Here is a 27,020-nt window from a genome sequence, read left to right on the forward strand (position 1 = left end):
TTTAGGGTTATAAAATACCTAGATTAATGTGATAGTCTAGGGATAAGAGAACCTGACTTCTGTACAGAAAAATCATGGCCCATTAGTAGAATTCTTCATGTCAACAAAACAGTGGATTAAGAAAAGCAGCTAGTAGATATAATTTATTTGGACTTCCTAAGAGCCTCTAATAAAGTCCCTCACCAGAGGAAATTAAGGAAAGTCAGTGGACGTAGATAAGAAGTAAAGAAACTGGTTAAAAATCAAAGAGAGCAGGAATAAAGTATCAGTTTTAAACATGGCAAAAAGTTGGGGAATATCAATGTTCCCTACTAGGACTGGTGTTTACTATATTTATTATTCAAGTGGAAAATGATCAGTGAGGGAGGGGCAAAACTTGCAGATGACATTTATTAGGTTAGTCAAGACTGGCAAAAGCTGTCATGAGTATCAAAGTGATCTAAAAAAAATCTAGGAAAAGGTGCAGCACAATAACTGCAAAAAGGCCATGCTGACAATTACAAGGTCATGTCCATTGAAATGAAAAAAATTTAATAGGCATTGTGGAGTATTGCATTAACTACCACCTAGAGATGGAAGGAAAAAGACTTGGGCATCCTTGGGACAGCTCCACAAAAACCTCAGGCTTCTGTTGTGATATATGACATTCAATGAAACTGAAAGATGACATGTAAAACTGGCAAAAGGAAATACTTTTTTAACCCACTGAATTATTAACCTGTTTAATTCACTGACGTACATTACCACTGAGGCAAGAGAGAGCCTCCTAGGATTAAAAAAAATGATACTTTTATATTGATGATGAGAACATCTACAGAAAATCAGAGGTATAAACCCTTGTGTTTCAGGGTATAAACCAAGCCAGCCACTAATCTTGGGTGTTTAGGAAGAAACTTCCCTTATGTGCAGGTTATTCCATAAGTGAAGTCTCTTGCACTTTCCTGTCAAGCATCTGGTACTAGGCATTGTCATAGATGAGATACTGAACTAGAGAAATCACTGGTGTGATCCAATATGGTGGCTCCTCTACATCTATCTTAGTTCTATATGGGCTTTGCTTGAGGCGGTGCTTCTTATAAATGATGTCATCTGAGACTTTTCTACTTCTGGTTTGTCCCTAAAATATAAGTTTTCTCTTCCCACCTTGCCATTCTTTTATCACCTCTAGAGACATACATACAAAACAAGTAATGAATCTAGTGATCCCTAGAATTGGGCACAATTTGTGTTTTAGGTAATTTTTAAACTACTGTTTTGTTTTTTTAAATATAAATAGTTATAGGATCGAACATTTACCCTGAAATGGACATATAAGTGAAGGGCGGGCTAAGAGTTTCCTAAATAAGGGAATAGTAATGCTTGCTTGTTGTGATATTTAAAAAATATGATATATAAATGCACTGCAATACCTTTAATATGAACTGCCTCACTAAAAGGAAGCTGAGGTAAAGATCAAAGAACCTTAAAGTAAGGCTTTTTCAAAAGAGTGAGTAAAGGTCTTACCATGGTTCCTGAAAAATACTACAGCAGCAATCACACACACGGTTACAAATAAAGCAACAAGGATGAAACACACATATCTTCCAGCTGAATCAATTGTGGTGGTCCCTAAAAGGGAGAGAACCATAAGTCTTCAATAAGGAGCCTTTTGAATAATTGACTTTAAAGCGGGGGTGGGGGTAAAGGCATCTGGTTACTTAACAATTGAACTGAGCAATTCCAGTCTGTATACATGAAAGAGAAATTGCACTAAAATAGGACTTCCCAAAAAGGTTATGCAGAAATGTTAACACTTGCTGAGGAACTTGAGAAACCCTGTTCTCTACACTGCAGCACGTGCTGTCTTCTTCCCAGCCTACTCCCTTAAGTTTCCTTCCATGTCCCTGTCAGACACTGGCAAACACTTCCTCCTCCCAGCAGATTGACATCTCATGGGCCATTCTGACCTCCCTCTGCTGTTTTGTCAGCACTGATAGTTGTTAACTGGTTTTAATTTATTTAGTTTAAATATGCAATGTATTTAGCATGAAAACAAACATTTTGGAAGGAGTGCTGTAAGAGGAAGGATAATGAAAGACAAAGTAGACCAAGGACTTGAAAGGGACTGCCAGAAGTACAGTATATGATCCTAGAGTGCTCATCATCTACTTAGCCTTAACGTTAATCCTTCCTGTGCTGCCAGTTGTTGCTTATGGTACAAACAAGACTCTCCCATCCTGGTCTGTTATGCTGTTTGGCAGAATGGCAAACTTGTGTTTCAATAACTTAACTTTAAAAACAAAAACAAAAAACAAGGATAGGTTGTTGGCCTATTTCTCAACCCCGCAGCCTGGCGGACCAGTGGAGTGCTGTCCATCTGATCTGCTACCCTTTGACCTGTCCAGTTTAGGTGGCCCTACCAGGAGTTAAAACTGCTGCCACCACAGCTCTGAGGGGCATTGGAACACAGAAGCCTTTCTACCATATCAAGCTGCAGTCCCTAGGGAAGGATCGTTAAAAAAGTCTCTGAAATTCAAATTTTTCTTTACCAAAAAGTAACTGCTCTAGACTTGAAAGCGTAAAAGACACACAATGGTAGGTCAGTGGACATAGTGAGAGACAGAACAAGCCATAATTCCTACTTCATCTATTTTGAACACAAACAATTCTGATGATAAATGCTCAACTAACCATTACTGTGGTTTTGAACACATGTCGTTAGGGTTCCTTTGTGCCTTCGACAATCATATTCACATTTGGCAAAATACGGAATTATCTGAAGAAAAAAGAAAAATAGAAGAAAAATTCTAATATGCAGACAAGTAAATACTTAGCGACAGATTTATTCCTTCCTGTTTCTTTTATCCTGCTTGGCCCTTTGGTGTCCTATTCTGACTACTGAGTTTCTTAAAGAGACTATCACGTGACAATACATAAACTTTAAAAGTACTTTCCTTACTAATAACTTATGACTAAAATGAAAGAGTAATTTCCTTTTCACTGTTTATTCTGCTGGTTTATCTTGTGCATGACCATGTTACTGAAATGCCTGGGTTGCAAACACTAATTGGGAATATTTAAACAATAAATTTGTTAAAATTAAATAGTTTTAAAATGAATTTCATTGAACCACTTCTTTTCATTTTAGTAAGTTCAATAAAACCTAGATTTGGGGCTTAAACTGCCTGTGTCCATTTAAATGATGCACATCAATAAAAGGAATAAAGAGCCCAGTACATGTGTCTTCTCAGGCTAAAAGGCAAACTACAGTATTAACATATGCTCTTTATAAAGCTGTACTTGGTAAGAGTCAAGGCTTTTCTATATTCTCTGGTGGTTCTATAGCTGGGAAATGCATCTGAGACTTATTGGAGGTGAAGTCAGAATAAGGTATATAATTGAAAATTGGCTGCTATACCATCATATATAAACCTCAGTTTGGGTACCAATAGTTTATATGCAACCACAATTTTGGGTCCACACTGAAATTAATGGGAAAACTCCTATTGATTTCTATGGTACAGCTTATTATCCTACAACTTATTATGAACCTGACCATTGTGTATACATAACAAGAATACACAATCCCAACCTTAAATGGACCAATTTAGAATCTAGTCCTTTGTAGATGTTTTTAAGAATAAATATAAACTCCAGATAATACATTTCCCAGTTTATATGCTTATCTGCTCTGTGCAGTGAAGCAATTTTATGGCAATAGAAACCACAGGATTATAGATTCATCTGTTTGTCTTAGTTGTTCCCACATCTAGATCTTCACACATATATATCCCCAAAAGGCAAGAATTGAGAATCTGAAAACAGTTCTGTGAGTGTGGATCTGAAAAACACCCCAGTAATACCAAGACCTCAGTGTAAATATATTAAACACGTTTGTTTTAAGCGTTGTAGTACAGATGAATTATACTGTGCAGTTTATTTAATCACTATTAGTAGAAACAAAACTTATGTCCAGTAATCCATGTCCATGATGCTCATCAAGAGCTACGCAGTATTGCACACAGGTTTACTGGACATTAGTCAGAAACAATGTAGTATTTGCATACAATTCATTCATTTTAAAGAAGCTACTTTTTCCATTGCAAATTCAATCAAAATTGAACTTTACCTGTACAGAAATATTGTTGCTTTGATCACTCACTGGTATTCTAATAGAAGTTCTAATTTCATTGATCTAACGCAGATAGAAACCCCCAGGGAAAAAAAAGGTTGAAGCAAACGTGTTACACAAGGAATAATTTAAAAATAATACATAGTAAGTCAAAATATATTTAAAGTATTGATCAGATTTATTGACACTATTAAATATAATACACATCTGTTGTTTTAAGTGATGATTATATCATTTTTAAATCTGATCTCTTGGCTAGGTAAGAAAAAATTTCAGAATATCTCAGTATGTAACCTTCATTAAGAATAAGTTTGAGTTTAGGTAACGCTTCTCTAAACTAGTACTGTATTACCATTTTACAGTCTATTATTCCACCTTCCCTGTGGAACACTCCCAATCGGAAAATGTTACAAATTGAAGCATTTTTAAAATCTTAAAGATAAATGGGAAAACCACGAGGTAGCACCATGGGGAGCAAAATGTTTAAATCATAGAAGATTAGGGTTGGAAGAGACCTCAGGAGGTCATCTAGTCCAACCCCCTGCTCAAAACGGGACCAACACCAACTAAATCATCCCAGCTAGGGCTTTGTCAAGCTGGGCCTTAAAAACTTCTAAGGATGGAGATTCCACGACCTCCCTAGGTAACCCATTCCAGTGCTTCACCACCCTCCTAGTAAAATAGTTTTTCCTAATAGCCAACCTAGACCTCTCACACTGCAATTTGAGACCATTGCTTCTTGTTCTGTCATCTGCCATCAATGGGAGCAGCCTAGCTCCGTCCTCTTTGAAACCCCCTTCAGGTAGGTGAAGGCTGCTATCAAATCCCCCCTCACTCTTCTCTTCTGCAGACTAAACAAGCCCAGTTCCCTCAGCCTCTCCTCATAAGTCATGTGCCCCAGCCCACTAATCATTTTCGTTGCCTTCCGCTGGACTCTCTCCAATTTGCTCACATCCTTTCTGTAGTGGGAAGCCCAAAACTGGATGTAATACTCCAGATGTAATCCCCAGGTCCTTTTCTGCAGAACTGCCGCTTAGCCAGTTGGTCCCCAGCCTGCAGCGGTGCATGGGATTCTTCCATCCTAAGTGCAGGACTATGAATTTGTCCTTGTTGAACCTCATCAAATTTCTTTTGGCCCAATCCTCCAATTTGTCTAGGTTACTCTGGACCCTATCCCTACCCTCCAGCGTATCTACCTGTCCCCCAAGCTTAGTGTCAGCTGCGAACCTTCTGAGGGTGCAATCCATCCCATCAGCCAGATCATTAATAAAGATGTTGAACAAAACCGACCCCTGGGATACTCCGCTTGATATCGGCTGCCAACTGGACATCGATCCATTGATCAATACCCGTTGTGCACGACAATCTAGCCAGCTTTCTATCCACCTTATAGTCCATTCATCCAGTCCATATTTTTTTAACTTGCTGGCAAGAATACTGTGGGAGACCATATGAAAAGCTTTGCTAAAGCCAAGATATATCACATCCACTGCTTTCCCCATATCCACAGAGCCAGTGGACAGTGTGTGCTGCAGATTAGTGACTAGACCTTCCAAATTAGCAGAACTCAAATACTCAGGCTCTGGGATTTTACCCAGTTCTCTTACCACCTGAAGCACAAAGAAAAACTTGCCACCTTCTTGGGGAAAAGGACTATAATTATTGGAGCACAGCTCTTCCTAAAGTAGGCTGTCATTCTCCTAGAACCCAGCACACAGATTTCTCATGGTCTGCTGGCCAGTTCCTCTAATTTGTCTGAAAAAAGCATGTCCCCTGCTAACTTGGTAAAATGGGTTGTAATATAGATTGTCAAAAAGGAGAGGAAAAATAAAAGAAATTGGATTTACCATTTTTGGGTATCTAAAAGAGCATGTGTATGTTTTAATGTTAGCGGTTATATGTACAAGAAAAATACCTTTGTCGTCAAATCCCGTTCAATGGGTACATCACATTTCTCACACTCACAGAGAAGTATGGTATATTTGGTCCCAAGGCTACTTGTGGTAAAATTCACTTCCACTTCTGCCTCTATTTTACATGCAGTTATATTTGGATTCCACAGACTTCCTGTGGGTTGTAAAGAATAGAGTTTAAAATTCTTAATAACTGCCTACGTGCTGAAAGACGTTCCATTGTGAATGTAGAAGGTGCCAGACTGACAACCCAAGAGACTGACTGCCTGTTTGGACAGCGGCAAAACAATTGCCCCACAGTGCCCTAATTCTGACCAGCAGAGACAACCCTCAGAAGTGAGAAAACAGGCTAAATTCCACACCCATTGACTTGTTGGTCTCTCTGCTGATGTGCCCTACTGGGGGGGAGAGGGAGTGTGTCTCAGAGTGGCTAGTCAGAAGAGTGGTTGCTCAAAGTAGCTATGTTGCTGCTGAGTTCAGGCATTGATATTTTAAAATGAATGCGGCAAGCATGTCCTGCATATTTAAGTCACAAACAAATTCAGAAAGGCTTTTTAGCCTCCTCCCTGCCAGATCCTGCATGGAATTCCTTTGCCTCATCACAGGTGCCTTTTGCAATCTGGGCACTTCTCCAATGGTAACTGGACTAACTCTACCAGCTCATAAACACATGCCAAATTAATCTCTCAATCCCACAATATATTAGATTAGGAAACATGGAAATATCCTCTAATTTAGACTGTGCCTACTGCTACTTGAGGAATGAGCAGGATTCTGAAACTTCTGATTTCATGGGAATTCAAATGTGATACCAGAAGCAAGATTCAGATTTGGGCCTCTGCTTCCTATTTAACAACTGCAGCCTTCACTCCATAGCTGGGATTGGGGTTGGCACATGGTCAGATCTGATATCACACACAAGACACCAGATATCAGCATAATGCTATCACATTCTTTATTACAAAGAATGTCCAAAAAGATACAAGGAGGGCTATTTGCCAAAACTACAAGGGACAAGATAGTTTGATTTCAATATTTGCACATTTTCATGGGATTTCTTTATTTAATTAGTCTCAAAGGGCAGATAGTCCCTTGTGGATAAATATAATCTTGTGAAGAGTTATGAGCAGTTTTCTTTCTTCTCATTGGCTGTATGTATATCCTGGCACTGAAATTGGCCCCAAGGTGTCTATCCCCCCTTTTCAGTATTTTAAAGACTTTATAAGGTAGAAAATAAATATCAAGGTTGTGCATATTGCTACATTTGTGAAAATAAATCCAGGGATACATCTTAAGGATAAGAAGTACTTACCCACTTCTATGCAACTTTTGCTGTATTTCATTACATTATCTTTACAACCTGTGGATTTAAATGGATTTTATATATTTTAGCAAATATACTATCTCTTTGCAGCTACATATTTTCATTGGAACCTATCACGTGCACATATGAAGTTATTTCTCACCAACAAACTGTAGATATCACAATTAGAGTTATTTGCTTTCCTGGGCAGCTCCTATGAAATGAGCTCCATGAACAGCATTCTCATCTCCTCATTTAGTTCTCCCATTTTGGAAGTGTCACCATCCTTCTCCCCTGTCTCAGGCACAAAAATGTTGGCAGCTCTGCTAATGTATGCAGCATGATTCTCTTCAGATAAAAGGTTCTGGTGACAATTTATGACCCTCCCCCCCCCCCCCCCCCCAAAAAAAAAAACTTGAGGTCTTTCTGATAGCATCAGAAGCCTCTTCACATGTAATACATGCATCTACCTCCACTACAGAAGGTTGGTCCCCCCCACTACAGATGTGGGATGTGGGCAAATTGGAAAGAGTCCAGCGGAGGACAACAAAAATGATTAGTGGGCTGGGGCACATGACTTATGAGGAGAGGCTGAGGGAACTGGGCTTGTTTAGTCTGCAGAAGAGAAGAGGGAGGGGGAATTTGACAGTAGCTTTCAACTACCTGAAGCGGGGTTCCAAAGAGGATGGAGTGAGACTGTTCTCAGTAGTGGCAGATGACAGAACAAGAAGCAGTGGTCTCAAGTTGCAGTGGGGGAGCTCTAGATTGGATATTGGGAAACACTATTTGACTAGGAGGCTGATGAAGCACTGGAATGGGTTACGTAGGGAGGTGGTGGAATCTCCATCCTTGGAGGTTTTTAAGGCCCGGCTTAACAAAGCCCTGGCTGGGATGGTTTAGTTGGTGTTGGTCCCGCTTTGAGCAGGGGATTAGACTAGATGACCTCCTGAGGTCTCTTCCAACTCTAATATTCTATGATTCTATGATCTTACCACAAATTAAAAAAGGGCCCTTAACTGCTTCCTCTGCTTTTTAATTGTCTACTTCCCAGCTGTCAAAATCTAAACAAGAAAAGACAAGACAAGGCCATGCCTGCTTACAGTGATTTAAAAACGAAGTGAACATAGTGCTTTTTAAAGATGCCAAATTGACAGCCCTGGGAGGGGACAATCTTCTATCTGTCTACAGAACAAGTACAGCACAGGCAGCAGCAGCACCTTAACCCTGGTGGGGGGAGGTCCAAATCTAGATGTGAAACTAGTGTGGATACCCATATAGCCTCCTTCTGAGTGCCAAGATGGGTGCCAGTTATTGTAGTATCACTTGTGATGGTGCTTGTTGTGGTATGGAAACCTTGTTCACTAGGAACTGGACAGACCTCAAATACTCATTTCACAGAGTCACCAAACAAGGATTGGTCACTCAGAATCACCCGAGCCATCTGCCCCCCCTTTTTTGCAACACTTAGCCTATTACCAAGCTGCCTTGTAGTTTCAGAGAAAGCTTATATTCTTGATTAGTTTATTAAGAACTAAAAGTGAAAATAAAGGTAGCCACAGGTGTGACATCATAAAAAACAAAAAATTAATTATCTCTGTATCTACATGTTTATTATGCAGTCTGCTTAAACATAAAAATGCATTTGTTTTTGTTGATTCCTAGCTTTTCAAAACATCCTGTACAACAAAGTCTAGAAATAATTCAGTATCATAAATGAGATTTTCATATGAACCAGGTTAAATAGAGACTGGCAAATTACCTGGTGAAGTTAACGTGATGGATTTTGATGGAGAATCCTCATGTATATTTGCTGGGGGAAGGTTGTAAGCACTGATAGAATAAAACATTTCTGGTTCTACAGGGAATCCAATGTAGTGGAACTGCCACTAAAACAAAACAATTAAAACAGCAGTTTTGAGGGCCAAATTCTTCTTTCAGTTATGCGTAGCAACTTCAGTGAACTCTGTGAGCTGTGCTGATATAACCGAGAAGAGAATTTTCCTCTCAAATCATTAAATACTGAGAGAGAGATACATTGAAACAGTGAACAATAGAATGTTAAGGTAATGGAATGTCTGAGATACACACTGCTGTGAAACTTGTTTGGTTCTTAAGATCCTGATACCAAAAACCATTCAGTAACTTTTCCAATATCAGTTTATGCCTGGTAGAAGAATTCAGAATAACACATCCAAATCCAGCTTTGAAAACCCAAGTTTTCTCCTCATTTTAGTAATAATTAAAAAACTACAACTAACATTTGAAAGATACCACAAGGCTAATCATCCCCATCACTTTCCTGAATCCACAGGAGCTAGATCAGGCATAGTTGGGGAGGTAGAAGTGCAAAAAGAAGGAGCAATGGCTCCACATCAAGCTGTCCCAGTTCCTCAATCCTTTAGAAATTCACCACGGGTGTATCATGGGGTCGGGGTTCCACAAGATTGGAGAGGGCAGTCTGGGAGGAGGGCTGCCATCCAGGATACCATCCCCTGCCCCCGATCGTGAAATGAAAGATAATACTGAACCAGTCTGTATTATGTCACATTGGCTGCCTCTCTGTACGGGGAGCTCCAACACATAGACACAGTGGGGAGACATGCTGCCACGGGAAAAGGCGCAGCTAAGTCCTCCACACAGCTTTACCCTCTGCCAGTGTCTGAAAAAATGCAGGTTTGTACAGCTAAACCCATTTTACTACATTTTCTGAAGGAGTCCCATTTACAGCTCATTCTTTCCCAGCCCTCTAGGCATTAAGTGTGACACAGAGGAATGATCTGGCCTTGATTTTTAAATGACACCTCCCTACTCTCTCCTCCCTAATAACAACAAATGACAAAATAATCATTTTTTAAAAAAATGTTCTTACTCTTCTATTCCCAAACATGGTTTGACTTTGAAACTTCTCTGTGTAATTGCACCGAATACACTCAAAATGGTCTCTGGTTCCTTTACTCATCACACAGATCTTTGTGGCTGTCAGTTCTTTGATGCTGGCTGGAAGTAGAGAAGAAAAATTGGTATTCATAGATATAAATATTTGCATAGATCTTTGCTGCTCATACATAAAGAAATAAAATAAACCTTGCACAGTATTAAACAGAGAAAACTATAGTGATACAATAGATCCTGACATAAAGGTTGTCGTGATACTCTTAATCCTTTGGCTCTATTTACAGTATAAACCATGGTCCTAGCTATCACCATGTTTTTGTAATACTGTATCTAGTTCATGCCAGAATCATCTGACCAAGTTAAAACAAACTTGACTAAGTTAAGTCCATAGCGCGTCTCTTTTCACAGCTCAATCATATGTATACAGTACAACTATAACTACAACACTAACTTTATGTATAGCAGTGCACTCTGGGAAAATCTGGGCAGCTATCCCAGAGTGCCGTAGCAAGGTTAGAGCATCAGTAGCAATACGTGAGGTAATATGCTCTGGGGTGTCCTTCTTCCAAAAAGCTGTGAGGAAGAAAAAGTGGCCATACACATGTATTATTAGGTGGGTTCTCCATATACAGCAAAGAAACAATGTTATGAACTGGTTAAAGAAAAACAACTATAAATCAGCACAAGTCATTATGGCTAGGATGGCATATGATTAATTGCTGTGCTTACTAACTGTTTATTAACTATGTTGTGTGTATATGATTAGAGCCAACTATGTCACTAACAAGTTACAAACTCAGTTAAACGTTTGCCGCTGGAAACGTTGCCAGCTACATTCACCCCAGTGATGCATACTTCACCCCCAGCCCTGAAGATTGTTCATGAGATTTTCCCTCTACAAGGTTACAAAAAAGAGAGGTGGGGGGGTCTTAAAATGAAGTCTGGAGCCAGTTGAGTATAAAAAAGCAATCTTTGATAGTGGCACATCAACTCCTACATTGACACTTATCACAGCATATGTAGTGTTCTAGTGATTTGTACTAAAAATGAAAAATGCTTAAAATACTGAGATTTTTTGAGTACAAAGGAATGTCTGATTTCTAAAACTGTATTTCCATTACATTTGTACTATCATGACTATCCTTGGATTTTGCATGCACATGTATGTGCTAGGAATTGCCAAGACAAAGATCACAGCAACAATGATTAAATGTTGGAGCAGCTGTTTTCAAACTTCATTGCACCATGGCCCTCTTCTGACAACAAAAATTACTATATGACCCCGGGGAGTGGGGGGGAGTAGAGTGGGAGCGGAGCATGAGCCCTGCCACCCCTGGCTGAAGCCCTTATGCTTTGGCTTCAGCCCCGGGGCCCCAGCAAATCTAACGCCCCCATTGGCGACCCACTTTGGGGTCCCACAGGGCTGGCTCCAGGCACCAGCTGAGCAAGCTCGTGCTTGTGGCAGCAGATTCTACCGGGCGGCATTTCGCCCAATTCTAGGGCGGCATGGCTACTTTTTTGTTTTGGTTCGCCGATCCGGCTGCCCTGTAGGGGGCGGCGGCGCAGAGGAGGGGAGCGCCCTGCTGGGAACGGGCTGCGCACTCCCTCTGCCCCAGCCAGTGCCAGGTCTGTAGCAAGCCTGGCAGGGCAGCCTGCGTCCTTCCCTCCCTGCCAACCGGAGTGGCGCGGAGCCCTCCCGGCAGACAACGCAGTGGTAGGGGCCGCGTGGCGAGCACCCCACTGAAGCCCTGGCCGCCCCCCTTCTTTCTCTCCCCCTCTCCCGCCTCCTCCCCCCCGCTAGCCGGGGCACGTCTGCAGCACAGGGAGTTCCCTCGCACCCTGGCTCCGGCAGCCCCGCAGGTTGTTTTTTTTCCCCGTGCTTTGCTGCTCCGGCCACGCTACAGGTTTTTTCTTTTTTTTCCTTTGCCGTTCTGGCCGCCCCGATTTTTTTTATTTATTTTTTTGCTTGGGGCGGTAAAAAAGCCAGAGCTGGCCCTGGGTCCCGACCCACAGTTTAAGAACCGCTCTGTTAGAGCAAACTGCACAATCCTCTGGACCCCCTGACCACATGATTTAGTTACTACTGTTAACAAACAAAAAAATCGTATGTGGGGGATGGGGAGAATGGGAGGTAGAGAGGAATTGAAAAAGGAACAAACAATGACTTTTAAGGTTGTGGTTTGTTGGCTAGAAAGCATGCCTGCAAGAGATTAACTGTAATTACCACGAGTTGATGGTCCCAATCCACTTCCCATTTGACAAGTGTCCCACATGAGAAAACTCACCAGCACAGTCCTCAATAACTGACACCATGGTTGGTAGTTTCTATAGAGAAGCCAAGTGTCAAATGGGCCATGCAGACACACTTGCTCTTAAAAGTGGTTCCTCCAGTTCAAGACTGAGGCAAGATGGCAGGGCAGCATAAAGAAGCTTTCACTCCCACTGTTCCTGTTGTGTGCTTAGAGGACATCAGTGTTCAGGGCTGTTAATGCAACATGCTTCACAAGCACTAAATTCAAAAGGAAATTTGATATTGAATAGTCTTATGTACTTGGATGTCACACCTACCATCCATGCTGAGGCTCCAGCTGATATTTATAAGATATGACCTGAAGTGTGTATCCACTTCTGTTTCAATTAACTGGGCACTGAGATTATGAAGATCTGCCGGTGTTAGACTGTGCCACTTTCTCAACTCATGAGCAGGACCTTGCAAGGATGAGTAGACATGCGTTAAAAGTAGAGCAGCTACCTAGTATTTAAACACATTCCATATCTATCAATCACTCTGTCAATTCTACTAGCATTTTTCACCTACTTATGCAAATAATCACTTTGTGTGTCTCAGAAACAAGAATTTACCATTAGGAAAACCACTCCTCTCCCATGCACCCAGCAGATTCCGTTTCTGGCACTAACAGTTTGTTTCAAAAACTCTGATTGTTCATTCTCATGTAACTGAATGATACATTCTTTTCATGTGCTGTGAAACTTCAAATCAGATATATCTTATAAAGTCAGTCTGAGCATAAGTTTGGAAATCATGCACATTGATGACATTTGCAGTGTCTTTCCTGTATTACTAAGCAAATTTAACCGTATTTAGTGTAAAACGTTTTTTTTTTTACCAAGAAATTGAGCAATATCTAAAAAATGGAGGGGGTGATGTCCTCCCAATGCCATCAACACAAATGAGATATCCCCAGGCTCTAAACTAGTACTGCTCCTGAGACTGTCCCAGCTCAGCATACTATGTAGCTGTACTCAGTGTCTCCTGTAAGAGATTAGAAGTTCTTCAATGAATGAATAAAGATATAGAACTACCTTCTCTACTGTGGTAGTGACTGAAACCAATCATACCAGGTCAGTGTACCTGGCCAACAGTCAAGTGGGAGACAGTTTGGAAGGGAGTCAAGTACTTGATAGACTGAGAGGAAAGAGATGGAGAAAATCCATCCTACTGGAAACAGTGTCTCTTATCAGAGAGAGAAAACTTTAAAAAAAGAGAAGCCAACGATAATATCAAAGTGGCAGGAGCAAGGCACACCTTATCAGGCAGCACACCAGGGGTACCAGGTTTGTATAATTTTTGGTGGTGCCCAAGCAGAGCCATCCCGTCCATAGGACGGACTGGGGCAACTGCCCCGGGCCCTGCACTTTGGGGGACCCCGTGCTTCAGGGGGACATCAGGCCCCCCGCTAGCCTCCCAGACCGCCCTGGTTCCCGTGTCCCTCTGAAGCGCGGGGCAGGGGTAGGCACCACTGTGTTGCACAACGGACACTTGACAAAATTACTGGACTTAGTAACGGACACGGGTGTGTGTGTGTGTGTGTATAATTATGTCATTCAGTCATTCAACCTGTAAAATAGCACCAAATTTTCGACACTGAAAAAAACCTGTAACCTAGCTAATAATAAATAATAATAAATTAAACTCATATAATTAATGAAAAATGTGTGTATACTGAATATGAGATTATTACATAAGAAATGAAAATGAGCTTGCTTTGCGATTTTACAAGGCACTTATATCCTTTAAACACATTTGGTACCTTGAGTAATAACACTTCTTGCAAATCACATAAATAGGGAACCCATGGTCCTCTTCTCTCACCCCATTGCTGGCTGCCCTAGGGCTACAGAAAACCCTATGGGCAAAACATATGGAAAGAAGGGGATCAATTTATACAGAGGGCTGAAGGGGGACTCCCATAGTGCATTAACTAACACTTAATAAATACATCAAAATTAAATACATTACAGAGATAAGAACCTGTAATGATAGACTTTACTTCATGAGAAGCTCCAGAGAAAGAAGACTCAGAGGGAGTAATCGTAGGAGGAATCCTAGGGAGGTCAAAGGGGTGGTAGAGGGAGGGACAGAGAACAAGGGTAAAGGCAGAGTTGCTGCAGGATTGACCCAATCTTGTGCATCTCCCCTGTGGGTGGAAACACTGATCACTATCACTACACCTCTACCCTGATATAACGCGACCCGATATAACACGAATTCAGATATAACGCAGTAAAGCAGTGCTCCGGGGGGCGGGAGGGGGGGCTGCGCACTCCGGTGGATCAAAGCAAGTTCAATATAACACAGTTTCACCTATAATGCGGTAAGGTTTTTTGGCTCCCAAGGACAGCGTTATATAGGGGTAGAGGTGTATAGGAGAGAACAATAGAATAGAATGCCCAGAAGAATGAATGACTTGAGGACAATTTCCTGAAGGGACCGTTACCTTCCAGAGCTTTTCTAACTCTGACATTTACATTTCTACATAGGGTGGTTTGTAGGGTGACCAGATGTCCTGATTTTATAGGGACAGTCCGATATTTGCAGATTTTTGTTATATGGGCTCTTATTACCCCCCACTCCTTGTCCCGATTTTTCACACTTGCTATCTGATCACCCTAGTGGTTTGGCCCACAGAAATAAAAATCTGCACATCTTCCATGTGTTTTTTGGCCAATGGAAAAACAAGGTACAATTCAAATGACTTTTAAAATTGCATATGAAACTGAGTTAACAAAATAAATGAACTTATGAACAACCAGAAAATATACTTCTCAAGTGGAAAAAACTATAAATGGACTTCTTTGCAAAGAAATTGTAAGTTTTCTTACAGGAAAAGCCACAAACTGCCTGGAAAGGCAGAATAGATTGAATTACTTGCCTCGGTGAAATTAAATGCCCAGAGAATTGCTGTGCCTGTGATGATGATGAACGGGGGTCGCTCACCTGGGGCTCCCCCTCCCCCTGCTATGGAGGCCCAGCCAGGCAGGTCTGCATCTGCAAGCAGGCGTGCTGCTTCAGGTGCAGCTCCCATTAGCCATGGGAGATTGTGCATCTCCCCTGTGGGTGGAAACACTGATCACTATCACTACACCTCTACCCCAATATAACGTGACCTGATATAACACGAATTCGGATATAACGCCGTAAAGCAGTGCTGGGGGGGGGGAGGGGCAACAGGTTAGGAGCCTCCCAGCCAATGGGCTTGAGAGGGAGGGAGGCGGTAAAGGGGGAGATTGTAGTGAGCACGGGAGAGGAGCTGTCTCTGGAGGGACAAAGGGACGAGGAATCTCTGGAGAGGGGTGACAGGGGCATAGGAGCCGGTGGGGGTCTTTCGGGGAGGCAGAGGGTTGTGTGGGTCTCTGTGGGGTGGGGCGAGTGATGGACGGAGCCAGCTGCAGCCCTGGTCTGCTCTGTGAGGGAGGAAAGGGGAGGTTGCTACCAGGGCCGGCTTTAGCAAGAGCGGGGGGCCAGGCCGGAGCCGAGCCGTGGCTGAATCGGCCTAAAGCCCGCCCTGGTTGCTACCCCCCGGAAGCCACCTCCGAACTCGGTATGTAATGCCAGCCCCAGGGTACCCAATGCTGCTCCTGCCCTGTACCGCTCCCCCCGCCTCTGTCTGACAGCGAGAGACTCCTGCTGCTCTCTCTGCCCGTGGCTCCCTGCCCCTCCCTGCTGTGGAGGCGTGGCCAGGCAGTCCCGGCACCGCCCCCCGCAGCTCCCATTGGCCCTAGTTCCTGGCCAATGGGCTGGGGCCGGAGAGCGGGGACAGAGGCAGCCTGCAGAGCTACGCTGCCTCCGCCGAGACTCTCCACAGCGCGCAGGGACACGGAGGGGGGGCGTCCCCGAGGTGAGAGCGCCCCCCATTGCCAGCCCATGGCGCGGGGCCCCCCAAAGCACGGGCCTGGGGGCCCCCCCCAAAGCACGGGCCTGGGGCCCAAACATTGATGGAGCCAGGCTAGGGTGACCAGATAGCAAGTGTGAAAAATCAGGACGTGGGTGTGTGTGTAATAGGCACCTATATACGACAAAGCCCTGAATAGCGGGACTGTCCCTATAAAACTGGGACATCTGGTCACCCTAAGTCAGGCCCACCTTCATGAATATTGATGGAGCATGGGCACCACCGACCCATATAACTCACCACCTATAGTCAGTTACTGAGTGTTTGAATAATCACAGATTAGCTATTTTTAATTAGGTACCTCTTTTTAACAGTGTAAAGAGATCCGTTTTAGTTATACATACCATTTTCAAAGCCACACTTAATAGACTGTAAGAAAGAAAGAAAACAGCATTAAAATAAAACAAACTGAATGCAGACAGATCTACTCTAAAGATAGAAATTCCCTATACTTTTAACATATTAAAATCCCAGCTTTAAAGAGACAGCATTAACTTGAAACAAAATCATGCTTCTGCCTGAAAATTATGTACATACTATACAGTAGTTACAAGCACTGCCTAAAATTTCTAAAACTGAAATAAATTAGAGAATAAAATTATTGCTCTTTTTAAAACACAGGTGCTTTACTTTAAATAAAAATATCCTGTCAGATGTATAATCAATTTAACAGTTTCCCTTGAAGGTAGGTTAACTTCTCCTTGCTGCAAAGACTCAAACATCAACAGGGGAGAAGAAAAATCCGTATAAGATATTTAAAGATTAATTTTTAAAAATTCAAGACATACTATTTAATGTATGTATTTCCCTCAGAAAGTGACAGCAGTGCACCTTTAAGTCATTGTTTCAATAATTTCTACAAGATTCGAACTCTCTAAATACGTTGGTCTGCGTTTGCTAGTTTGCAGAATGGGGATGGACTGATGTAAAAAGCTACATAGCCATCTTACTTTTTTTCTTTTTCATTCTGCATTTTACATGTCCTTTTAATAGCAAAGTTGTAATGCCACAATGTGACTAATGACACCTGGACATGACAGACTATCTTCCAGTTTAACAGCACTGACCCAGAAGAGAAGATCCTAACAATGTGAAATGTTGCCTGCTAGCAAAATGTTTTCACTTCAAATTTACACCATTTAACATGGGGTTGAATGGCATCTAAGCACTGTGCAATAGACCAATGCAGAGTATCAGAGTCTGAATGAAAACACAACCAAACCACATACAGACAGCCAGAACCAAAGAACCTGCCACCTATTAATCTAGTAGAATTTAGGGGATTGTGAGGCTTAAAATTATGTGGAGCCAGGTTTCTGAGGTACTGTTGTGCCTGGATGTCGAGGGATTTTGGTGCAATAGGAGCAGCTATTGGAAAAAAAAGTATTGGAAGGGATATAAATCCTCATGCTTTGGGGTTTAAACCAATCTCTATGAGGCTGAGGGTTAGGATGAGACCTTCATAGTGAGTGATATTATCCAACATCTGCCTACTGCTAGGTTTCTTTCACCTGACTGAAACATCTGATGCTAGCCATTTTTGGAGATAGGATACTGGTTTCTTTTGGGAATGACTTGACAGTCAGAAGTTACTGAGCAGGAGTACAGCCTGCTCTCATGCCCGTCATACACATATAATACCCTCTCTTTGAAAATTCTTCCTCTACCTTCCCTGTGACTATCAACAGACATTCTTGGGAAAGCAAGTGACAGCTCCCCCTCCCCATTAATTTAGGGAAACAAATATACTGACTAATAGGAGTTGGGAGCAGACTGCATACTCAAGGCAGTGTCCCACTCAGACAGACAGTTACACAGCTGTCACCACCCACTCTGTGACATCCATCCCTTTCTAGTGCACAAAGAATCAACCATCTTTTGCACAGATTGGAGTGAAAAGCTCTTCAACTCCATTTGATGGGGAATGGGTAGAAGCAAAAGGGGTGTGTTATCCTCCCTCCTTGTATCTTACCGGCCAGCCTTGTCCCCAGGAACCACAGCTACTCAGCACCAAGGTCAGCAGGACACTGACTGCCAGAGTCATCTCCACTTGCAGGACCAATGCACCTTGGCTCAGATTGCCCTCTGCTCTTCCTGGGACCCTATTCATTACAAATCATTGAAAGCCTAAGCTCAGTGTCAAGGGTGTAGAGGCCCCTCCGCCTCCCTCACAGCCAACGTATTACTCAATGCCTTTCCCCTCCCACTCCCCCGATTTGGCCTGTCAGCGAGTCTGAAAACACCGCAGTAAAAATCAGCCCCTAAAGAGCTTTGGCTCAAAGCCAATACATAAACAGAAGAAGAAATACACACACTGTAATTTAGAGAAGTCACTTTTACAACACACAACGAGTAGCAAAAACAAGGCTCAGAGTAAAACCTGACATCCCCCTCCTGGAATCTTTCTGCTGTGCCTAGCTAAGCTGCAAGATCCCTCCCATTCTGGGGAAGCCTTATACAGTAGTTGAGGGCATGTAATTAATAAAACAATATCACGCTGTATTCTCAGCTTTAACTCTTTGCATGCCTCATTTTCTGGATTTTAGAGCCGCTCACCATGGACAGCAGTGGAGGGGAGTGGTCAGCAACAAACAGTGATCAAGTCCTCAGACTGAATCCATCCCTGGTGTTACAGGGAAAGAATGGGCTGGTACTCGGTGTTGCTTTTTTTGTGAGGCATAAAGAATATGTTTTTTTTCCCTCCCAGAACAAAGTTCTTTTTCTCCTTGTTCTTTATGTTAGAAAGTCAGGTCCTGTCTGCGTGATGGGCACTAACATCCAGAGAACTAGTACAATAGTGACATCACAGGAACCAAGAGACTGAAACTGACCAATTGAGTGGGGAAGGATTTTTTAAGTCTGGCTGCTTGAAAGCTCTAGTTTTTGTTTGTTTTTGTTAACCCATATTTAACTATAATAACCAACAAACATTTTGGAGTAAGGATGCCTTTGTTAAAGGTTTAACTTCCTCTCTGCCCACCTCTTCAGTTCAGTTTTAGAGCCCACAGTAAAGTTTCTAAGACATTTAGAAGGTCCTCCAGCAAATCAGGGAAGATCAGATTTGACATTCTTAAGGTAAAAGAACATGCTGAGAAAAAAATAATCCCAAAAGAAAAAAAAGTGCAAAACTTGGTTTAATTGCAAGTATAAACAAGGACAAACTGTTCAGCATAATTTCAGAAACATACAGGTCTAGGCATGTGGTATACAAACATATAATTCTGATTTCTAGACAAATATACTGTGTCAGCTTTATCATCTCAGATCTGTAGATTTTGGTAATCACAATAGGACAGAGTATCACTGTACACACACTTTAGTAGTAGCTATATTGCTCTTAGTGGCCTCAATGTCCTATGTATAGGTACAATGAAAACATTAGCCACTTGGCTCTTTGGTCTGTTCTTTCTAAATTACCTAGCAGCAGTAATTTAAAAACAAATATTTAAAATCTTTAGAACATTTTTCAACAATTTGAAAGCCAACAAATGTAACACTTATAAAAGTTTTACTTTTAACACAAGATACCATTGTGGCCAGTAACTTAGTAGGATTCAAAAAAGGATTAAATATTTATATGGAAAATATCCACATTTACACTGGATAGAATAAAATAATGTAATGGATAGAAAATGTATTATTTCAGTGCCTACACTAGCTGACAGAGCTTCTGAAGAAACTGAACAGATTATTCCACAATTGTCCAATACACCTTCCTTCACCTTCTTTTGAATCAAACAGCAACCACTGTCAGAGCAGGCTACTGGCCTAGTTGATTACTGATCTGATTTGGTAAGGCAATTCCTATGTCCTATGTTCCTAACTTATAGGAATGTTAAGGTAGGTTATACATTTGAGGGTAAACTGCTTAACAATATGTTTAAACACATGAAAGAAAAAAATTCAGTACAAAACATGCTTTTTAATAGCTCTGAGTAGTCATCTTTTGAATAGGCCATAATGGTCTCAAGTCAATAGCATTGTTGCCCCTTGGGCTTGAGCAGTTAGCAATATTCAGGGCCATGCTGGGCTGTTTCTGTTAGCAGGATAAATTGATTACACCAATCAAGTATTTCTTTGGCGCAATCCTGTTTTACAAAGAAATTACACAAAGTCCCGTTTCTCTGAACACAGTCATTGGCATACGCATAATGTGCCCAGCCATTTAATGGCATCATCTCAGCCAGGTGGAGAGCCAGTAGTCCACTGTTGAAATAAATAAGTGGGCCCTCGACAATGATATGCGACAGAGTCTGAAGTTGACCACAGCTGCATTGCGAGTCATTAGAAAACCCCCATTTAAAGATACTGGTCACACAGTTGCCCTGTCCTGTTCAAAACTGATTCAGAGATGAACACAGGTGGCTTGGCAGATCAAAACCTGGTAGACAGAAGGTTGGGTCAGTGATGGGAGAGTGATTAATTACTGTCGTCACTGACCACTCATTGCACCAAGCAGATTCCACCATCATCTATGGTGGCATAAATTACCATAAAGGGCATCTAGAAGACAAGCAAGCTGGTTGGTAGTCGAAGAGGTCTGTGTACAATAGTGGGTCACTATTCTCACGGATCTTAGCCAGCAGCATGACACAGGCCTTTTCACGGCGAATGTGGGGCAGTGCTCTGTTGCTAAGTATCGGTTGCAATGGAGTTGCCCATAAAGTCCTGGTAACAATACACATAGCTTTGTTAAGCTCTACATTGACCAGCCTTGTGTGAGACAAGCGACACCAGACAGGAGCACAGTACTCTGCTGTTGAATAGCAGAGGGCAAGGACTGATGATCTAAGCATCTGGATGCTCGCACCCCAGGTTGAACCGGCCAATTTTCTGAGCAGATAGTTCTGAGTGCTGACTTTGGCTGCCATCTTCCTCAAGTGGTTAATGACCTATCCAATGTCACACCGAGGTAAATTGGGTTTGGATCATGCTGCAGGTGTTGGGTATTGAGGAAAATCACAGCAGGAACATCCAACAGGAGGCAGTTTCCTAGCTGTGAATTTCCAGTCCTGCATTTCCAACCAGTACTCCGCCCAAAAGAAGCTCTCGGCTTTGTGCCAGGACCACTCACACTAGTTCTCTCACTGTCTGCTCACCTTCTGGTTCCTTTCTCACACACATGGACAGACAGTCACAAACAAATCAATGCTGCAGCCCTGGCATTTGTAATCAGCCTCCAGGAAAACTCCTCAGGGTCATCTTCTACTCAGGCCTTGCCATAAGAACATAAGAATAGGCCATATCGGGTAAGACCAAAGGTCCATCTAGCCCAGTAACCAGTCTTCCAATAGTGCCCAGTGCCAGGTGCCCCAAAGGGAAGGAACAAAACAGGTAATCATCAAATGATCCATCCCCTGTCGCCCACTCCCAACTTCTGGCAAACAGAGGCTAGGGACCTATCCTCCATGATGGACCAATCCTCCATGAACGTATCTAGTTCTTTTTTTAACCCTGTCACAACATCTGGCAAGGAGTTCCACAGGTTGACTGTACGTTGTGTGAAAAAAATACTTCCTTTTGTTTGTTTTAAACCTGTTGCCTATTAATTTTATTTGGTGATCCCTAGTTTGTGTGTTATGAGAATGAGTAAATAACACTTCCCTATTTATTTGGGCATAAGCTTTCGTGGGCTAGAACCCACTTCATCAGATGTATGAAGTGAAAAATACAGGAGCAGGTATAAATACATGAAAGGATGGGGGTTGCTTTACCAAGTGTGAGGTCAGTCTTACAAAATAAATCAATAACAGACCTCAAAGTGGCAATTCTTCAACAACAAAACTTCAAAAACAGACTCCAACATGAAGCTGCAGAACAGGAATTAATTTGCAAACTGGATACAATCAGATTAGGCCTGAATAAAGACTGGGAGTGGTTGGGTCATTACAAAACCTAAACTTAATTTCCCCAATACTAATTTCTCCCTACTGTTACTCACACCTTCTTGTCAACTGCCTGTAATGGGCCACTCTCTTACTACTTCAAAAGTTATTTTTCCTCCCTTGGTATCCTGCTGTTAATTGATTTATCTCATAAGACTGACCTCACACTTGGTAAAGCAACCCCCATCCTTTCATGTATTTATACCTGCTCCTGTATTTTTCACTTCATACATCTGATGAAGTGGGTTCTAGCCCACGAAAACTTATGCCCAAATAAATTTGTTAGTCTCTAAGGTGCCATAAGGACTCCTTGGTTTTTTTTGCTGATACAGACTAACACTAACACTACCACTGAAACCTGAAACTTCCCTATTTACTTTCTCCACACCAGTCATGATTTTATAACCCTTTATCATATGCTCCTTAGTCATCTCTCTTCCAAGCTGAAAAGTCCCAGTCTTATTAATCACTTGTCATATGGAAGCCGTTCCATTCCCCTAATCATTTTTGTTGCCCTTTTCTGAACCTTTTCCAATTCCAATATATCTTTTTTGAGATTGGGCAACCACATATGCATGCAATATTCAAGATGTGGGCATACCATGAATTTATATAGAGGCAATATGATATTTTCTATCTTATTATCTATCCCTTTCTTAATGATTCCCAACATTCTGTTCGCTTTTTTGACTGCTGCTGCACGTTGAGTGGATGTTTTCAGAGGACTATCCACAATGACTCCAAGATCTCTTTCTTGAGTGGGAATAGCTAATTTAGACCCCATCATTTTATATGTATAGTTGGGATTATGTTTTCCAATGTGCATTTATCAACATTGAATTTCATCTGCTATTTTGTTGCCCAGTCACCCAGTGAGAGCCTTTTGTAACTCTTTGCAGTCTGCTTGGGATTTAACTATCTTGAGTAGTTTTGTATCATCTGCAAATTTTGCCACATCACTGTTTACCCCTTTTTCCAGATCATTTATGAATATGATGAGTAGACCCATGAGGGACACCACAATTTACCACTCTCCATTCTGAAAACTGACCATTTATTCCTACCCTTAGTTTCCTATCTTTTAACCAGCTACCAATCCATGAGAGGACCTTCCTTCTTATCCCATGACAGCTTACTTTGCTTAAGAGCCTTTGGTGAGGGACCCTGTCAAAGGCTTTCTGAAAATCTAAATACACTATATCCACTGGATCCCCCTTGTCCATATGCTTTTTGACCCCTTCAAAGAATTCTAGTAGACTGGTGAGGCATGATTTCCCTTTACAAAAACCATGTTGACTCTTCCCCAACAAATCATGTTCATCTATGTATCTGACAATTTTGTTCTTTATTATAGTTTCAACCAGTTTGCCTGATACGAAGTCAGGCTTACCGACCTGTAATTGCTGGGATCACCTCTGGAGCCCTTCTTAAAAATTGGTGTCACATTAGCTATCCTCCAGTCATTTGCAGGGCCGGCTCCAGGCACCAGCTTAACAAGCAGGTGCTTCAGGCGGCCAAGAGAGAGGGGCAGCACCTGCGGCAATTTGGGGGCGGCAGGTCCCTCACTCCCTCTAGGAGCGAAGGACCTGCCGCTGAACTGCCGCTGCCGATAGTGGCTTTTTTTTTTTTTTTTTGCTTGGTGCGTCAGAAATGCTGGAGCCGGCCCTGGTTATTTGGTACAGAAGCTGATCTAAATGATAGATTACAAACTACAAATAGTAGTTCTGCAATTTCACATTTGAGTTCCTTCAAAACTCTTGGGTGAATACCATCTAGTCCTGGTGACTTATTACTGTTTAGTTTATCAGTTTATTCTAACACCTCCTCTAATGATACCTCAATCTGCGACAGTTCCTCAGATTTGTCACCTAAAAGGAATGACTCAGGTTTGGGAATTTCCCTCATCCTCAGCCATGAAGACTGATGCAAATAATTTATTTAGTTTTTCCGTAATGGCCTTATCGTCATTGAGTGCTCCTTTAGCATCTCGATCGGCCAGTGGCCCCACTGGTTGTTTAGCAGGCTTCCTGCTTCTGAGGTACTTAAAAAAAAATTGCTATTACTTTTTTACACTTCATTTGCCAGAGTTTATGCTCCTTTCTATTTTCCTCACTAGGATTTAACTTCCACTTTTTAAAGGATGCCTTTTTGTCTTGCACTGCTTCTTCTACTTTGTTGTTTAGCCACGGTGGCACTTTTTTGGTTCTCTTACTGTGTTTTTTTAATTTGGGGTATATATTACCGCACTGCTGGGCAGTGGCTTCCATTGTTTCAGCTATCACTTCGGGCCATTTAATAACTTCCTCATTTAGTGTGAATGAAAGGTGGCTACCTTGCCTCTCAACTTCAAGGAGGCCTATGATTGCCTATAACTCAAAGACACTTGCTGGCAGCCAGCAACACGCTCCAGCAAAAGAGTATAGTGTGAATTACATGATAACTCAGCAGATTTTATGCTCACATTTCTTCCCCTCAGTTGAGGTAAGTAAGTATCCAAGAGAAACTGGACTAGAAGAAATAGACACTTATTTAATACGGAATATTACGTTCAATGTTAGAATGTTTTATCTGTATGTTTGGCTTATTTACAGTTACTCCTATGTTTGTGAAAGTTTAGCAAGAAGTGTCTCTGCAATGTGACCCCGTATTAGCTTGGAAAGGCACTATGGTTCAATAAGAGTTAGCATTCTGTTCTTCCTCTTTTGCATGGGAAGTTTATAAAAGACTCTTTTGTGTGAATGTGGGAGGGTGGGGGAAGGGAGAGGATGACTTAGAGTATGCTACAGGCAGATGCTGGAAAATAAGTTTTCTACTAGTAAGTGAGAAAGGCTGTGTGTGAGTGAAATGGAAACCCTGCCAAGAAAAGAGTTTGTTCCCCCTGGTTTCAGGAGAAGTTCCACTACAAAAACTAAAAGGAGGCAGTCCTGGTTAAGTGTGCTTGTTACATTCTGCAAGCATTTTAAGAGTTGTAGAAGTAGTCCTAAATATGACTGCCTTTTCAGTGCAAAACAAGAGAACCTTTGCTGAGGGATAAACTATATGATAATAAACTACTATGATAATGTCGCGAGTAAGTATTAATCCTTTGTAAGACTGCATGCTACTTCTATAAATCCATGAGGGAACCTCACTTGTGGAGAGTCTGCTAGACTTGACTGTGCTATGCAGATTAAATAAATTATTGTTAAAGGTGACCTGCAAAGGAAAAAAAAAAGTTTGACATTTTATTTGCTCCTTTACAATGTATAATAAAAGTTTTTGTAAAGTTTCTTTTCCTGCTTGTTTTTTATGTTAGCAATATCAGAAAGATCAAGTCCTATCTAACTTTCCCCCCCCAGTTGACTCATTAGATAACTAAAAAATTTGCTGACCTCAACTGAAGGGACAAAGGTGTTAGAATCTTTTTCAGAGCTTTTCTTCCAAGTCTTTTTCATGAGTTTAAGTTAAATATTAATGAAAAACAACAAAAAAATAATAGCCTGACATTTCCTTCCCCTAACAATTGTTCAAATTTTAATCTTGTCTTTTGCATGTCATCCTCTTGCTAATCTTCAGGTAACAGGGCACACGGTGAAAAAATTCTAATGTAAAAAGACAAACAAAAAAATAGCTTTAAAAAACCTTTGGGAAAAGACCTGGCATTTGTATTTTATTTTTATTTATTTTACCTGTATAATACCTCTGTAATGTCTTTTCTTATTGTACTTGATATTTTTAATAAAAAAAAGAATGAACAAAACTCACACTTTGTAGTACATTTTTAGAATATGCCTTACAGACCTGATTGTGTACCATACTTACTGTATGTGTGGAATTTCATAACTGCTCAATAGATCATGACTGATCAGACATCATGTAATGTCTATTGTGACATTACAATCCATCATGCTTTTGCTCCATAATAATGGCAATCAACTATTAATAATTCAATCTACTTATCCTTGTGTTGCCAGAATATAATGTCAGTGATTATGAGATAAGTTAATTATTGTTCAACACACCAACTCATGATGTCCTGCAGAATCAGGACAATGGGGTCTGTTCTGCAGGGGCTACACCAGAGGTGGGCAAACTACGGCCCGCGGGACTGTCCTGCCTGGCCCTTGAGCTCCTGGCCAGGGAGGCTAGCCCCTGGCCCCTCCCTCTCTGTTCCCCTCCCCTGCAGCCATGCCGCCGCGTGGGCAGCACTCTGGGCGGCGGGATTGCATGCGCCTGCCGAGCAGTGTGACAGCATGTCTGGCTTTGGCCAGGTGGCACAGCTGCCAGACATGCTGCTCTAAGCGGCATGGGGGGGGGCAGGGCGGGGGGTTGGATAAGGGGCAGGGGGTTCCAGGGTGCAGTCAGGGGACAGGGAGCAGAGGTTCTGGGGGCAGCTGGGGGACGGGGGGGTTGGATAAGCGTGGGAGTCCTGGAGGGCTTGTCAGGGGGTGGGGGTGTGGATGGGGTCAGAGCAGTCAGGGGACTGGGAGCAAGGGGGGTTGGATAGGGGGTGGGATCCCGGGGGCAGTTAGGGGACAAGGAGCAGGGGGGGTTGGATGGGTCGGGGGGTTTGAAGGGGGCAGTCAGGGGGCGGGAAGTGGGAGGGGGCAGGGGCTAGGCTGTTTGGGGAGGCACAGCCTTCCCTACCCGGCCCTCCATACAGTTTTGCAATCCCAATGTGGCCCTCGGGCCAAAAAAGTTTGCCCACCCCTGGGCTACACATAAACAACTCTCACTAAC

At 42.1% G+C, this 27,020-nt stretch overlaps 1 protein-coding gene across 4 annotated transcripts in view; it reads right to left on the reverse strand.

Moving 5' to 3' along the window:
• IL17RB (interleukin 17 receptor B) overlaps nucleotides 1-18,549 on the reverse strand; it is a 21,709-nt gene extending 3,160 nt beyond the window's left edge. The window contains exons 1-11 of one of the 4 annotated variants that reach the window (XM_054034538.1): nucleotides 18,389-18,448; nucleotides 16,761-16,785; nucleotides 14,275-14,370; nucleotides 12,791-12,931; nucleotides 10,197-10,324; nucleotides 9,087-9,213; nucleotides 7,337-7,384; nucleotides 6,027-6,178; nucleotides 4,109-4,174; nucleotides 2,671-2,755; nucleotides 1,504-1,608 (exon numbers count right to left, since the gene is read on the reverse strand). In XM_054034538.1, coding sequence (XP_053890513.1) covers nucleotides 1,504-1,608; nucleotides 2,671-2,755; nucleotides 4,109-4,174; nucleotides 6,027-6,178; nucleotides 7,337-7,384; nucleotides 9,087-9,213; nucleotides 10,197-10,324; nucleotides 12,791-12,797 — 718 coding nt within the window. In that variant the 5' untranslated portion in view covers nucleotides 12,798-12,931; nucleotides 14,275-14,370; nucleotides 16,761-16,785; nucleotides 18,389-18,448. Of the gene's footprint in view, nucleotides 1-1,503; nucleotides 1,609-2,670; nucleotides 2,756-4,108; nucleotides 4,175-6,026; nucleotides 6,179-7,336; nucleotides 7,385-9,086; nucleotides 9,214-10,196; nucleotides 10,325-12,790; nucleotides 12,932-14,274; nucleotides 14,371-16,760; nucleotides 16,786-18,388 lie in introns of all 4 variants that reach the window. The other 3 variants (XM_054034535.1, XM_054034537.1, XM_054034536.1) reach the window with 3 other exon arrangements.
• Between the last annotated feature and the right edge of the window lie 8,471 nt (nucleotides 18,550-27,020).

The sequence above is a fragment of the Malaclemys terrapin genome, chromosome 7 (assembly GCF_027887155.1).
Source record: "Malaclemys terrapin pileata isolate rMalTer1 chromosome 7, rMalTer1.hap1, whole genome shotgun sequence".
NCBI lineage: Eukaryota > Metazoa > Chordata > Testudines > Emydidae > Malaclemys > Malaclemys terrapin.